General features: G+C 39.2%; 1 protein-coding gene across 1 annotated transcript; it reads right to left on the reverse strand.

Annotated features, from left to right (window-relative positions):
• Positions 1-12997: 12997 nt before the first annotated feature.
• Positions 12998-17210, reverse strand: tvp23b (trans-golgi network vesicle protein 23 homolog B). The gene is made up of 7 exons (XM_079293316.1): positions 17147-17210; positions 15680-15756; positions 14951-15095; positions 14781-14870; positions 14493-14618; positions 13407-13535; positions 12998-13317 (listed from the first exon to the last, which is right to left on the reverse strand). Exons 1-7 carry the CDS (start codon positions 17156-17158, stop codon positions 13291-13293), a joined length of 606 nt encoding a protein of 201 aa, XP_079149442.1. The 5' UTR covers positions 17159-17210; the 3' UTR covers positions 12998-13290.
• Between the last annotated feature and the right edge of the window lie 243 nt (positions 17211-17453).

Consider the following 17453-nt stretch of genomic DNA (forward strand, 5'->3'; position numbering starts at 1 on the left):
ATTGGTTTCTTACTCCAATAACATTCCTGATCAAAGTACTTACGTACGTGACACTTCAACGGTAAATTTCAACTGATTAACTCATTTTATTGAAGGACCTGATCGTGACAGAGTCAATATTTATACGCCTATTTATGTTAGAAGTCATTTCTGCTTTGGTATGTTACGCTAATTTAATTTGTCAATTTTCCTGTATGCGAAATCAGCTTTATTTTGAAAGTACAATCGTCCGAGTTCCGGTCTGTATGTGAACTTCTCTTCCGGGTCCGTCTGGTGATCCGATCACCAGACTGATATACATTTATACATATGTATTATCATATATTATTGCATATATGAATGTATATTATTGTATATATATATTCATATTGATGTATATATATATAAATACAGGAGGAGGAGGCCTGACAACCACACAACCACAACTCTGAGATTTCTGCTTTTTAAAAATCACCCAGAGCCCAAAGTGACACCTTCACAATGTTTGTTTTGTCCAAACCTCTAAATTATGAACAATTCATTTAAATAATTAAAACAATTAAAGGGAAAATCAGCAAATCTTCACATTTGTTAAAACTGGAACCATAAAAATGTGTCAAGCATTTTTACTGTTTACTGCTGGGTAGTTAGATTCCTTGACAATGCATATATATATATATAAGTTTGTAATATAAAGTAAGTAAAGATAAATGTAGTGGAGTATTGGAGTTCAGTATTTTCAGATTTTTGAAGTGATATCCAAAGTTCCCTCTGTAAAAACCTTTGACTCGATGTGTCTATGTTGTTGACATATGTCTTGAGAAACCAGAATTTTGAACTTTATCCAAAGTTCAGATTTGTGTTCTGCAAACATATTTATTAAGAAAAGACCTCGTTGCAAAACAGTTTATCAGGGAATGTGCTGAAGCTCCCATCATGGAGAACATGTGCAGAGATAATATAACTCTGTGAATAAAGGTTTTATGTTGAAACTGGTTCATGAAACTCTGATATTGATCATGATTTTTGATGTAATGTTATTGTTCTTATCGAGAAAAAGTTATTTTTGGTTATTTTGCAGAAATTAATTTCGTGTCATGACTTAAATTTCCCCTTGGGGATGAATAAAGTATATTTCTATTCTATTCAAACGTTATTTTGGTACTTTTTAATGGTACTTTATTGAAATGAATATTCAGAACTTTATTCTGAGTTGAATAATTCCACCTCTTGTAGAAAAATGAATGGTGAGATGAGCAAATTTAATTATATTTTTTATTTTTTGATGCAATTTTTCCTCATCCTGCCTCCATGTAGTCGCCACAGAAAGTGAGAGGCTCAGGTCCAACCTTCGCCTACCCGACAGCGACCTGCGTTCCTCGCCTGCAGCCGTTGGCGATGGCTCGGCCCACCGACAAGAAGAACCTGACGATGCAGCTGCTCTTCTGCTTTGGTTGCGTCACGTGTGTTTTGACAGCGGAGACGATGTAGTTTTCAAGTTCCTCGTCCTCACATATCAAACCGAGCTGCACCATTGTTGCGCTGCCCGTCTTCTTGCACAGCTGTTTGAAGATGGTCTCGTGCAGGTCCTTAAAGGTTTTTGCAGAGAGGTCAAAGTCGACGCCCTCGACTTCGGCCCACATCTTTTCAAAAAGGCGCTGAAAGATGGCCTCGGGTTCCCCGGTGTTCAAATTCACTTTGGCTTTCCAGAATGCCTGCGAAACCAGCCTTTCCATGAAGATCTTCACAAACACTTTCTTCCTTTCTTCTTGCTCTGCCTTGACCTGCGCAGAAAGCTTCTGGTGGTCGGCTTCTGGTGCCTGGTCGACGGGCGGTGACGCTGTCGGCTTCTGGTGGTCGACGGGCGGTGACGCTGTTAGTTCCGGTGACTTGTCCTTTAAAGCCTGTCTCATCCTTTCAGTGACATACTCAACCTGAGTCTTCTTCCACCACTTCAAGAGTCCCAGGAAGGAACAGACTTTCTCCCATATCTCTGCGTACATGTCAAGATGTAACTGGGCGATGCTCACCGTCCCGTCAGACGTCCTCCCTCTAGACGCTTCTGGGATGACCCCGGGTGGTGAACATCCTGTCATGCGTTTGAAGAGGAACTTAGTCAGCTCCGCTGCGATTTTCAGGATTTCATCCTTTGGAAGTCCCTTCAACATCGGACGCCCAGCCTGTTGTTTGTCATCATCCAATGTGATCAAGGTGGGGAGGTAGTCTTTTAAGTCTTTCAGCGTTATAGGGCCGTTCTCTGCTTTCAGTTGACCCAGGATTCGATTCAGCCATATGTTTATGAAGTACTTTGTAAAAAAGCTCTTGACTTTGCATCCTGTCGTCCCCAATCCCTCTGGATCTCGACTAAGGTCCTGAATATCTTTATATTTCAGGGAGATGTCAGACTGCAAACGCTGAAACTCAGAGTCTGACATTTCAGCCAAGAGAAGATCAATCATGGCCTTCAACTCCGTCTCAATTATTTCTTGGAGAGGTTGACTTGTTTCGTTCTCAGAAGATGGGTCCTTCTCCGGAGTTTCTGGTTCCTCATCACTGGATGTGTTTTGTAGAGAGTCATCATCTGGGTCCACGGACGGACTACTTCTCTGACTTCGTTGTCTCGGTTTGAACAACTTTGTCATCTTGGATACAAGTATCTTGATCATTTTTGTGACCTGCTGGACCATTTTGTTCAGTCTTCCTGGGGCAGTGATGTGATCTGAGACCCCGTCGTTGGAGAGGGCAGAATTCAATTTGCTTGAAACCTCTGAACCAATCAGCTTACACAAGTTGCTTGCGCTTTTGCTGGCGACTTCGTCCTTGATGTCCAATACGTCTTTAAAACAGTGCGAGACTGCGTCGTCCAGAATGTCCGTCACGTCTTCTTGAGACACTCCAGCTTTACTCCCTACCGCAAATAGTCCGGGTTCTGCGTGACGGGAGTCTTTCAAAGCGGTCAGGATGGTTTTAAACACGGTGCTGACTAAGGTCAGAACTAGTTCTGCCATCAGGACTTTGGTGGTGGCGTCTGGGGTGCCTGCTTTCACCAGTTCCCACTGCTCTGCCGTCATACTATCAAAAAAGGCCTCGATGTGTGGCTTGATGATGCTCCCGATCTCCTCCATCTGTGGTATTGGTGTTGAATTCATCGCTTCTTGTGGTTTTGAATTCATCTCTTGTTGTTTAGTTCGTATAATCTCTTACTTACTGACGAAAGTCTAAGGTGCGTGGTCGATATGGGCTTCAGCAACACTTTGTAGCTCAAAATATTAAAGCTTTTCAAATCAAACATTAATTATGTATTTTACCAGCTGAAGTAAACATCTTCCGCTGCTCAGCAACCGTTGCTACAGCTGATCTCCTTCGCGCCCCACCGTATCCCAAGATGCATTGCGTGCCGATGAAGGTTTTTGTTTTATTCAACATGGCGGCGAGTGAAGCGGCATCATTCACTTTTAAATGTAACTACGTATTGGGTTTCAAGTCACTCAAATGTCACCGATACAAATGTTAAAACTAAATAAGCGACCTTATAACATCACGTTTGTTACAATGATGGTTTAAGTAACGTGACGTTAGTAGCTGACAAGCTAACTGACGTTACCGGTGTTTCGTTTTTTTAAGCAACCGTGTTAACTGGCAACTTTCAGGCGAACGCGTTCGTGGTTACTACAGCCGTTGAAAACAGGAAGAGAAGATTTAGCTGTCCTGGTGAATGCCTCGTAGAAATGGCCAGTTCCCCCGTCTCCCTATCATGTGTTTTCGTTCGAATCCCGTTAAAATATGTATTTATTTGCTTTTAACTTGTTAAAGGTGCTTCAGAGTACGTGGGAAGGTTAACTAAAACTAAAGAATGCGGCATTCACGAGGACAGCCACGTCGCCAGTTAACACGGGTCGCATTATAAACCGAAGCACCGGTAGCTCGTCTGTCTGCATCTGACCGTAGTTAAGCCTTGTAAAGTAACTTTTAACAACTTAACTTTCAAACTTCAGAGGTTGACTAATATCTTCCTGAGATTGTGACAATTTTACAGATGATTTATAATTCATATCATGTACATAAACGGACCAACAGGAGCTTAGGTAGACCGATATATATATATATATATATATATATATATATATATATATATATATATATATATATATATATATATATATATATATATATATATATATATATATACATATATATATACAAATATATATATATATATATATATATATATATATATATATATATATACATATATATATACAAATATATATATATATATATACATATATATATATATACACATATATATATATATATACAAATATATATATATACAAATATATATATATATACAAATATATATATATATATATATATACAAATATATATATATATATATATATACAAATATATACAAATATATATATATATATATATACAAATATATATATATATATCTACAAATATATATATATATATATATATATATATATATATACAAATATATATATATATATACAAATATATATATACACAAATATATATATATATATTTGTATATATATATATATTTGTATATATATATATATATTTACAGGAGGAGGAGGTCTGACAAATGTACCAGCCACAACTCATTGTTTTTTGCATCAGTGGCAAATACAGTAGATTGCATTTGGCTACCGGCTGGTTCCTTTGAGGAATCTGTCTCTGAGATTTCTGCCTTTTAAAAATCACCCAGAGCCCAAAGTGACACCTTCACAATGTTTGTTTTGTCCAAACCTCTAAATTATGAACAATTCATTTAAATAATTAAAGGGAAAATCAGCAAATCTTCACATTTGTTAAAACTGGAACCATAAAAATGTGTCAAGCATTTTTACTGTTTACTGCTGGGTAGTTAGATTCCTTGACAATGCATCATATTAAGTTTGTAATATAAAGTAAGTAAAGATAAATGTAGTGGAGTATTGGAGTTCAGTATTTTCAGATTTTTGAAGTGATATCCAAAGTTCCCTCTGTAAAAACCTTTGACTCGATGTGTCTATGTTGTTGACATATGTCTTGAGAAACCAGAATTTTGAACTTTATCCAAAGTTCAGATTTGTGTTCTGCAAACATATTTATTAAGAAAAGACCTCGTTGCAAAACAGTTTATCAGGGAATGTGCAGAAGCTCCCATCATGGAGAACATGTGCAGAGATAATATAACTCTGTGAATAAAGGTTTTATGTTGAAACTGGTTCATGAAACTCTGATATTGATCATGATTTTTGATGTAATGTTATTGTTCTTATCGAGAAAAAGTTATTTTTGGTTATTTTGCAGAAATTAATTTCGTGTCATGACTTAAATTTCCCCTTGGGGATGAATAAAGTATATTTCTATTCTATTCAAACGTTATTTTGGTACTTTTTAATGGTACTTTATTGAAATGAATATTCAGAACTTTATTCTGAGTTGAATAATTCCACCTCTTGTAGAAAAATGAATGGTGAGATGAGCAAATTTAATTATATTTTTTATTTTTTGATGCAATTTTTCCTCATCCTGCCTCCATGTAGTCGCCACAGAAAGTGAGAGGCTCAGGTCCAACCTTCGCCTACCCGACAGCGACCTGCGTTCCTCGCCTGCAGCCGTTGGCGATGGCTCGGCCCACCGACAAGAAGAACCTGACGATGCAGCTGCTCTTCTGCTTTGGTTGCGTCACGTGTGTTTTGACAGCGGAGACGATGTAGTTTTCAAGTTCCTCGTCCTCACATATCAAACCGAGCTGCACCATTGTTGCGCTGCCCGTCTTCTTGCACAGCTGTTTGAAGATGGTCTCGTGCAGGTCCTTAAAGGTTTTTGCAGAGAGGTCAAAGTCGACGCCCTCGACTTCGGCCCACATCTTTTCAAAAAGGCGCTGAAAGATGGCCTCGGGTTCCCCGGTGTTCAAATTCACTTTGGCTTTCCAGAATGCCTGCGAAACCAGCCTTTCCATGAAGATCTTCACAAACACTTTCTTCCTTTCTTCTTGCTCTGCCTTGACCTGCGCAGAAAGCTTCTGGTGGTCGGCTTCTGGTGCCTGGTCGGCGGGCGGTGACGCTGTCGGCTTCTGGTGGTCGACGGGCGGTGACGCTGTTGGTTCCGGTGACTTGTCCTTTAAAGCCTGTCTCATCCTTTCAGTGACATACTCAACCTGAGTCTTCTTCCACCACTTCAAGAGTCCCAGGAAGGAACAGACTTTCTCCCATATCTCTGCGTACATGTCAAGATGTAACTGGGCGATGCTCACCGTCCCGTCAGACGTCCTCCCTCTAGACGCTTCTGGGATGACCCCGGGTGGTGAACATCCTGTCATGCGTTTGAAGAGGAACTTAGTCAGCTCCGCTGCGATTTTCAGGATTTCATCCTTTGGAAGTCCCTTCAACATCGGACGCCCAGCCTGTTGTTTGTCATCATCCAATGTGATCAAGGTGGGGAGGTAGTCTTTTAAGTCTTTCAGCGTTATAGGGCCGTTCTCTGCTTTCAGTTGACCCAGGATTCGATTCAGCCATATGTTTATGAAGTACTTTGTAAAAAAGCTCTTGACTTTGCATCCTGTCGTCCCCAATCCCTCTGGATCTCGACTAAGGTCCTGAAGATCTTTATATTTCAGGGAGATGTCAGACTGCAAACGCTGAAACTCAGAGTCTGACATTTCAGCCAAGAGAAGATCAATCATGGCCTTCAACTCCGTCTCAATTATTTCTTGGAGAGGTTGACTTGTTTCGTTCTCAGAAGATGGGTCCTTCTCCGGAGTTTCTGGTTCCTCATCACTGGATGTGTTTTGTAGAGAGTCATCATCTGGGTCCACGGACGGACTACTTCTCTGACTTCGTTGTCTCGGTTTGAACAACTTTGTCATCTTGGATACAAGTATCTTGATCATTTTTGCGACCTGCTGGACCATTTTGTTCAGTCTTCCTGGGGCAGTGATGTGATCTGAGACCCCGTCGTTGGAGAGGGCAGAATTCAATTTGCTTGAAACCTCTGAACCAATCAGCTCACACAAGTTGCTTGCGCTTTTGCTGGCGACTTCGTCCTTGATGTCCAATACGTCTTTAAAACAGTGCGAGACTGCGTCGTCCAGAATGTCCGTCACGTCTTCTTGAGACACTCCAGCTTTACTCCCTACCGCAAATAGTCCGGGTTCTGCGTGACGGGAGTCTTTCATAGCGGTCAGGATGGTTTTAAACACGGTGCTGACTAAGGTCAGAACTAGTTCTGCCATCAGGACTTTGGTGGTGGCGTCTGGGGTGCCTGCTTTCACCAGTTCCCACTGCTCTGCCGTCATGCTATCAAAAAAGGCCTCGATGTGTGGCTTGATGATGCTCCCGATCTCCTCCATCTGTGGTATTGGTGTTGAATTCATCGCTTCTTGTGGTTTTGAATTCATCTCTTGTTGTTTAGTTCGTATAATCTCTTACTTACTGACGAAAGTCTAAGGTGCGTGGTCGATATGGGCTTCAGTAACACTTTGTACCTCAAAATATTAAAGCTTTTCAAATCAAACATTAATTATGTATTTTACCAGCTGAAGTAAACATCTTCCGCTGCTCAGCAACCGTTGCTACAGCTGATCTCCTTCGCGCCCCACCGTATCCCAAGATGCATTGCGTGCCGATGAAGGTTTTTGTTTTATTCAACATGGCGGCGAGTGAAGCGGCATCATTCACTTTTAAATGTAACTACGTATTGGGTTTCAAGTCACTCAAATGTCACCGATACAAATGTTAAAACAAAGTAAGCGACCTTATAACATCACGTTTGTTACAATGATGGTTTAAGTAACGTGACGTTAGTAGCTGACAAGCTAACTAACGTTACTGGTGTTTCGTTTTGTTAAGCGACCGTGTTAACTGGCAACTTTCAGGCGAACGCGTTCGTGGTTACGACAGCCGTTGAAAACAGGAAGAGAAGATTTAGCTGTCCTGGTGAATACCTCGTAGAAATGGCCAGTTCCCCCGTCTCCCTATCATGTGTTTTAGTTCGAATCCCGTTAAAATATGTATTCATTTGCTTTTAACTTGTTAAAGGTGCTTCAGAGTACGTGGAAAGGTTAACTAAAACTAAAGAATGCGGCATTCACGAGGACAGCCACGTCGCCAGTTAACACGGGTCGCATTATAAACCGAAGCACCGGCAGCTCGTCTGTCTGCATCTGACCGTAGTTAAGCCTTGTAAAGTAACTTTTAACAACTTAACTTTCAAACTTCAGAGGTTGACTAATATCTTCCTGAGATTGTGACAATTTTACAGATGATTTATAATTCATATCATGTACATAAACGGACCAACAGGAGCTTAGGTAGACCGACATATATATATATATATATATATATATATATATATATATATATATATATATATATATATATATATATATATATATATATATATATATATATATATATATATATATATATATATATATATATATATATATATATATATATATTTGTGTATATATATATATATATGTGTATATATATATATATATATATTTGTGTATATATATATATATATATATTTGTGTATATATATATATATATATATTTGTGTATATATATATATATATATATATATTTGTGTATATATATATATATATTTGTGTATATATATATATATGTATATTTGTGTATATATATATATATATTTGTGTATATATATATATATGTATATATATATATATATATATAAATATATATATACATACACAAATATATATATATATATATATATATTTTTACAAATATATATATATATATATATATTTGTATATATATATATTTGTATATATATATATATATTTACAGGAGGAGGAGGTCTGACAAATGTACCAGCCACAACTCATTGTTTTTTGCATCAGTGGCAAATACAGTAGATTGCATTTGGCTACCGGCTGGTTCCTTTGAGGAATCTGTCTCTGAGATTTCTGCCTTTTAAAAATCACCCAGAGCCCAAAGTGACACCTTCACAATGTTTGTTTTGTCCAAACCTCTAAATTATGAACAATTCATTTAAATAATTAAAGGGAAAATCAGCAAATCTTCACATTTGTTAAAACTGGAACCATAAAAATGTGTCAAGCATTTTTACTGTTTACTGCTGGGTAGTTAGATTCCTTGACAAGGCATCATATTAAGTTTGTAATATAAAGTAAGTAAAGATAAATGTAGTGGAGTATTGGAGTTCAGTATTTTCAGATTTTTGAAGTGATATCCAAAGTTCCCTCTGTAAAAACCTTTGACTCGATGTGTCTATGTTGTTGACATATGTCTTGAGAAACCAGAATTTTGAACTTTATCCAAAGTTCAGATTTGTGTTCTGCAAACATATTTATTAAGAAAAGACCTCGTTGCAAAACAGTTTATCAGGGAATGTGCAGAAGCTCCCATCATGGAGAACATGTGCAGAGATAATATAACTCTGTGAATAAAGGTTTTATGTTGAAACTGGTTCATGAAACTCTGATATTGATCATGATTTTTGATGTAATGTTATTGTTCTTATCGAGAAAAAGTTATTTTTGGTTATTTTGCAGAAATTAATTTCGTGTCATGACTTAAATTTCCCCTTGGGGATGAATAAAGTATATTTCTATTCTATTCAAACGTTATTTTGGTACTTTTTAATGGTACTTTATTGAAATGAATATTCAGAACTTTATTCTGAGTTGAATAATTCCACCTCTTGTAGAAAAATGAATGGTGAGATGAGCAAATTTAATTATATTTTTTATTTTTTGATGCAATTTTTCCTCATCCTGCCTCCATGTAGTCGCCACAGAAAGTGAGAGGCTCAGGTCCAACCTTCGCCTACCCGACAGCGACCTGCGTTCCTCGCCTGCAGCCGTTGGCGATGGCTCGGCCCACCGACAAGAAGAACCTGACGATGCAGCTGCTCTTCTGCTTTGGTTGCGTCACGTGTGTTTTGACAGCGGAGACGATGTAGTTTTCAAGTTCCTCGTCCTCACATATCAAACCGAGCTGCACCATTGTTGCGCTGCCCGTCTTCTTGCACAGCTGTTTGAAGATGGTCTCGTGCAGGTCCTTAAAGGTTTTTGCAGAGAGGTCAAAGTCGACGCCCTCGACTTCGGCCCACATCTTTTCAAAAAGGCGCTGAAAGATGGCCTCGGGTTCCCCGGTGTTCAAATTCACTTTGGCTTTCCAGAATGCCTGCGAAACCAGCCTTTCCATGAAGATCTTCACAAACACTTTCTTCCTTTCTTCTTGCTCTGCCTTGACCTGCGCAGAAAGCTTCTGGTGGTCGGCTTCTGGTGCCTGGTCGGCGGGCGGTGACGCTGTCGGCTTCTGGTGGTCGACGGGCGGTGACGCTGTCGGCTTCTGGTGGTCGACGGGCGGTGACGCTGTTGGTTCCGGTGACTTGTCCTTTAAAGCCTGTCTCATCCTTTCAGTGACATACTCAACCTGAGTCTTCTTCCACCACTTCAAGAGTCCCAGGAAGGAACAGACTTTCTCCCATATCTCTGCGTACATGTCAAGATGTAACTGGGCGATGCTCACCGTCCCGTCAGACGTCCTCCCTCTAGACGCTTCTGGGATGACCCCGGGTGGTGAACATCCTGTCATGCGTTTGAAGAGGAACTTAGTCAGCTCCGCTGCGATTTTCAGGATTTCATCCTTTGGAAGTCCCTTCAACATCGGACGCCCAGCCTGTTGTTTGTCATCATCCAATGTGATCAAGGTGGGGAGGTAGTCTTTTAAGTCTTTCAGCGTTATAGGGCCGTTCTCTGCTTTCAGTTGACCCAGGATTCGATTCAGCCATATGTTTATGAAGTACTTTGTAAAAAAGCTCTTGACTTTGCATCCTGTCGTCCCCAATCCCTCTGGATCTCGACTAAGGTCCTGAAGATCTTTATATTTCAGGGAGATGTCAGACTGCAAACGCTGAAACTCAGAGTCTGACATTTCAGCCAAGAGAAGATCAATCATGGCCTTCAACTCCGTCTCAATTATTTCTTGGAGAGGTTGACTTGTTTCGTTCTCAGAAGATGGGTCCTTCTCCGGAGTTTCTGGTTCCTCATCACTGGATGTGTTTTGTAGAGAGTCATCATCTGGGTCCACGGACGGACTACTTCTCTGACTTCGTTGTCTCGGTTTGAACAACTTTGTCATCTTGGATACAAGTATCTTGATCATTTTTGCGACCTGCTGGACCATTTTGTTCAGTCTTCCTGGGGCAGTGATGTGATCTGAGACCCCGTCGTTGGAGAGGGCAGAATTCAATTTGCTTGAAACCTCTGAACCAATCAGCTCACACAAGTTGCTTGCGCTTTTGCTGGCGACTTCGTCCTTGATGTCCAATACGTCTTTAAAACAGTGCGAGACTGCGTCGTCCAGAATGTCCGTCACGTCTTCTTGAGACACTCCAGCTTTACTCCCTACCGCAAATAGTCCGGGTTCTGCGTGACGGGAGTCTTTCATAGCGGTCAGGATGGTTTTAAACACGGTGCTGACTAAGGTCAGAACTAGTTCTGCCATCAGGACTTTGGTGGTGGCGTCTGGGGTGCCTGCTTTCACCAGTTCCCACTGCTCTGCCGTCATGCTATCAAAAAAGGCCTCGATGTGTGGCTTGATGATGCTCCCGATCTCCTCCATCTGTGGTATTGGTGTTGAATTCATCGCTTCTTGTGGTTTTGAATTCATCTCTTGTTGTTTAGTTCGTATAATCTCTTACTTACTGACGAAAGTCTAAGGTGCGTGGTCGATATGGGCTTCAGTAACACTTTGTACCTCAAAATATTAAAGCTTTTCAAATCAAACATTAATTATGTATTTTACCAGCTGAAGTAAACATCTTCCGCTGCTCAGCAACCGTTGCTACAGCTGATCTCCTTCGCGCCCCACCGTATCCCAAGATGCATTGCGTGCCGATGAAGGTTTTTGTTTTATTCAACATGGCGGCGAGTGAAGCGGCATCATTCACTTTTAAATGTAACTACGTATTGGGTTTCAAGTCACTCAAATGTCACCGATACAAATGTTAAAACTAAATAAGCGACCTTATAACATCACGTTTGTTACAATGATGGTTTAAGTAACGTGACGTTAGTAGCTGACAAGCTAACTAACGTTACCGGTGTTTCGTTTTTTTAAGCGACCGTGTTAACTGGCAACTTTCAGGCGAACGCGTTCGTGGTTACTACAGCCGTTGAAAACAGGAAGAGAAGATTTAGCTGTCCTGGTGAATGCCTCGTAGAAATGGCCAGTTCCCCCGTCTCCCTATCATGTGTTTTCGTTCGAATCCCGTTAAAATATGTATTTATTTGCTTTTAACTTGTTAAAGGTGTTTCAGAGTACGTGGGAAGGTTAACTAAAACTAAAGAATGCGGCATTCACGAGGACAGCCACGTCGCCAGTTAACACGGGTCGCATTATAAACCGAAGCACCGGCAGCTCGTCTGTCTGCATCTGACCGTAGTTAAGCCTTGTAAAGTAACTTTTAATAACTTAACTTTCAAACTTCAGAGGTTGACTACTATCTTCCTGAGATTGTGACAATTTTACAGATGATTTATAATTCATATCATGTATTGGGACACACGTGAGTGTTTGGAACTAAATTGACGCCATGTTTGTTGTGGCTAATAGAAAAAATGACGTTGAATGCCAAATTATGTATGTATAACTCAAAATACTACATCATACCTGTAAAACACTAACCGTTAGCAAGTACAACATACAGCACATTACATGCAATGACCTAAACCAACCGCTGGGGGTCGCTGCAGTCAACTGAAGGAAAGTGTTGAGAGTATTAAGACATTAAAAATATGAAGTAAATACTGATGAAATATATACTCTAAAATAATCCAATAACCTGTTTCAACTCAGCCCAATATTATTAAATATGTGTTCAAATGTTATTTATTTGAGATGAAGGAGAAAACGAATCAGCTTTAGCTCAAACTTCTCTCACAAGTCGTACAGCGAATCACAGATATTTAAAGAAAAACTTCCACACTGTTCGGAAAAAATGTTACAAATGTATTTGCACCAAAAGAAGTTGTTCCACATGGTTTCTTTACATACATATTTACAAGCTCCTGGAATACTTTACACCACTACAACCTTTCATATACAAACAAAAAATGTTTGTACAAAACCTCAAACACCATTTTCTACTTTTATAAAGATTAAAGTTAAAGAGGCAAAGAATCTAAATGAGATGCTTCAGGGAGCTGTGAGGCTACATGACGCATCAAACTAGATAATCTATATAATAGCATTAAGAACAATGCAAACATGTTAAAATCGCAGCGTTGCTCTACGATTCCTCTTCTTTAGACAGCGCCTGTGGATGAAAAACACGACGTGAAGATTTAGTGAAACCACAAATAAAGTGATATTCAGTTTGTTTTCACTCAAAATAAAAAGAGTCACCTGTTTGAGGAACTGTCGTCCAAAATAATTAGTGGCCATGTTCTTTAAGCTGGTCTTGCCTCCCACTTTACAGCGCAGGTACCCGTAGAGGTTGGCCCCCTGCAGCACCACGCCCATGATCACCACCGGCTGAGCAGAAGAAGGCAGTCAGTGGATACCAACGCTGGAGCATCCAATATTTATATTAATATCACTAAATCTCATGAAAAGACCAAAAAACAGCAATGAACGAAAACAGGGTTCCTCCACATTTATATTTCTCTGTAGATGATTTAAACCGTACGACATCAGAGTACAAATATGTTTATTATGTAAATAAATGGCTTTAAAATCAAACTGTTAACGTGTATTTTTCTGATCTGCTTGTCGGCTTTTATGTTGCCAAATATTTCCCCGAAGATTGCAGCGAGGTTCTGAATCTCATACAAACAAGTTCTATGCATTTATTAAAGCTACGATGCTAAAACAATGTTAACTGTTACCAATGTTATTGATCTTTTGTCAAAGTAAATATCAATAACTGTGAATCTTCCAACTCCTACAGCTACAGAAGGGATGTTCAATGCCACTCTGATCAGTCACTTTTTAGAAATTCTGAGTTTTACATTTTAGAAAACAGAACCAGGGAAATAATCTGGAAACATCTTTCCATCCAGACTGTCCATTGTGTGTGTGTGTGTGTGTGTGTGTGTGTGTGTGAGAGAGACGGCCTGATGTCTCTTCTTCCTCTGAGCCATTGAGCTCCATTAAAAACTCAATAATGAGCTTCACTGTTGTTCCTTCATCACCATGAACACACAAGTTTATTCTGACTCAATCTCACGTACCAACACTCACTAGAACACAAAATGTGGATTCATCCACCGCTGAAAAGTATTTTTAAAGATGAACCGATACTTTTATGACCTTTTTTACATCTTCAGGAGGAACCAACGGGTTTGATGTCGAAGGCCAACGATGTGGAAGTTCAAAAGTTTTGAGAAATTGACCAAACTAAATGAGGGTTTTGGTCCTTTTATGGGATTTGTCGACAATGACAAAATATGAAAATAACACCCGTTTAATCCCTTAAAGATGAGGACTCACCACCCATTTGATCTTTAAGGAGAAGAGGGTGCTGAACGTGAAGACGACCCAGAGGACCGGACACACGATCAGTCCGATCCAGAAGATCCGGGACTCAGAATCCGACGCTTGTTGCTTCCCAGTGCCCTGAGGAAGAAAACAGGATATTCCCAGTTAGGACATCTGCAAATACCATAAAGCCCGCTGACAGTAAACAAGTACATTTATCATACTCCATACAGTACAAGAGGTCAGACTCGTGAGAGGTTAAAGACCCAGAAAAGACCCAAAGATGAGGATCATCTTTACCTTCCTAGACTCAAACACCCAGCGGCTTTGTCCATCATTGTCCACCTGGTTCCACCACCTCAGACCAACCATCAACCTCCCAGTGATGTTCTGTAAACACAGTTTCTTTACATCAGCTTCACATCAGCACTGTAGAGATGCATCTTGTGAAAGAAGTCAAAAAGACACACTTTTACTGTCCAGAAGTCACACGAGAGCAGAAGGATTATTGTGACCATGCAGGCGATGAAACTGCTGCTGAAGATCCCACAGAGCAGATACAGGAGGACGGCACTGACTCTGAAGAAGAGGTGGAAGAAGGAGGCCAGTGGATGTCTGGAAGCAGAGTTCAATATGTTTCATGTAATGCTGAGCATATTTAATGTACACGATAGAACAACTAATACTGTAGTGGTGGGCTGCAACTACATAGTATTATCTGATTATATACTAAATATTTTCTTCATTATATTGGGGGAAAAATGTAAAAAAAAACATTTACTGTACTACATCTCAGAGGTACATATTGTACTTTTTACTCCACTACATCTCAAAGGGTACATATAAACATCTACAGCAGTAAAATGAGACATACACATATTAATACCCCAGTAATTCTTATCTAAAAACTTAATTCATAATAGTTCAAACACTGACAGAGACCATTTTCCTGCACAGTGAGTACTTTTACTTTTGATACTTTAAGCAAAATACTTTTACTTGAGTAAGGTTTTAAATGCAGGACTTTTATAGTTTTTGTAGTATTTTCACAGTAAGTATTTTACTGGAGTAAATACTCTGAATGATACATTATATGACTGAGAACAGAAGCAGATCAGCACATTTGAGAAGCTGAAAACATTGTTTGAAGTTGAAATGCAATGAGAGACGTTTAGAGCGCCAGTCCTCTGTGAACTCACTTAATAGTCTTCTTCTTTGACTTCTTCCCTGCATCCTCCTCTGCGTCAAACAGAGACACGTCTTCATCGTTGGTATCCTGAGGGATCAATAAGGAAGCAGAGAAACCTTCAGAGACTCACGACACAAAGCCAGCCAAATTAAGCTTCGTCTTTACTTACATACACATTAGTCATGGGTCACATTAGCTTGAATGACAGCAGCATATTTAAATCAAGAATCCAGGTCATAATTAGCATCCCTTTACTGACAATATTTCGCTATTATACCCTTTGTATTCTATCCGTTTGTTATCAGTGGAATAAAAATGTGTATGAAAGTATTTCATGAGTTCACAAGCGTCATGTTATTGCTAACTTTGGTCACAGGTTGCTAAATGCTAGTTTAGCTTAATCCAGTTTGAAACATTAGTTTGCTTAAAACAAACATGACTATTAAACATTAACGTGACATATAAAACGGTACATTTAAGTTCCTCAGCAAGAGTGTTGCCGTAGATGCAAAGTACGAGTTTATGTTCATATATATATTTTATTATATATACATATTATATATAATATATATAACATAATATATATTAAATAACATATATTTAATATACCCCACCCCATGCAGGACACTCTGGCAGCTCTGCACAGCTCCTTCAGTCACCGGCTGATTCACCCCCGGTGTCTGAGGGAGAGGTACCGCAAGTCCTTTCTCCCCGCTGCTGTCAGGCTGCACAACAAACTGCTCTCGGTGGACCACTAACACACTGAACACTTTAATCACTTTAATTCATTCACCTGGTGCAATATCCAATACGTTTAAGTATTCTCTTATCTTTTTTATTCAGTCTGTATATTCTGTATATGCTGGTATATTTTATTTTTTATATGTAATACTCTTCTTTACTGTCCTATTTTATTACTGTTTTACTGTTTACTGTTTAGTTTAGTTATATTACTTGATTTTCATCTTTTATTTGTATTTGCTGTGAGCAATGCTGCTGTAATCCTGCAATTTCCCCACTGAGGGCCTAATAAAGGATTATCTTATTTTATCTTATATAATATATCATATATATTACAATGTAGCTAACGTTAGCTAACTAGCATTAGCTGACACATAAACACTAGTTAAAGCTATTTGCTAACGTTAACAAACAATTAGAGACTCAGTTTGAATGACAGCAGAAAATAAACACAGTCACATATGCTTATCATAAGAAAGCTTTACTGCTGTGTAGTTTCTGTAAATGTGAAGCTAAGCTAACGTTAGCTGTGTCGAAACGTAAATAGCTACTAACGCTAGCGTGCTAACGTTAGCTAACAACTCAACGTTAGCGCGACAGATGCTGACAGCTGTGGAATACTTCGTGTTCACGAGCTCATTTACTGTCTTTAGCCTTTTTAGAGGACGTTGCGTTGTCAGTTTGACATATTGTTATTTGATGGTTAAAAGATAATCTTTAAAAAAGTGTCACTTACTTCCGTTAGCATGTTGAGACTCGAGCTGGCTCTTCTTCTCTTCGTTTACATGCTCAGCCGAAATACGTCACCGTCCACGGTGGTCATGTGACCAGAGCGTGCCACGTGTATTGTTACGTCACAGCAAGGGTTCATAGTTTGATTGGAGTGTTTACATTTTATGTTTATTACATATTATCTCTCAGAACTAATATGTTCATATGTTTATATCACATCGATATATTATAATTTATAATATTCAAAATAAAACAGTGGGAAAACATCTGGTTTTAATATTTTTTCATAAAATGAAGAATTAATCCAAGTT

The sequence above is a fragment of the Melanostigma gelatinosum genome, assembly GCF_949748355.1.
Source record: "Melanostigma gelatinosum genome assembly, chromosome: 21".
In the NCBI taxonomy this organism is placed as follows: Eukaryota; Metazoa; Chordata; class Actinopteri; order Perciformes; family Zoarcidae; genus Melanostigma; species Melanostigma gelatinosum.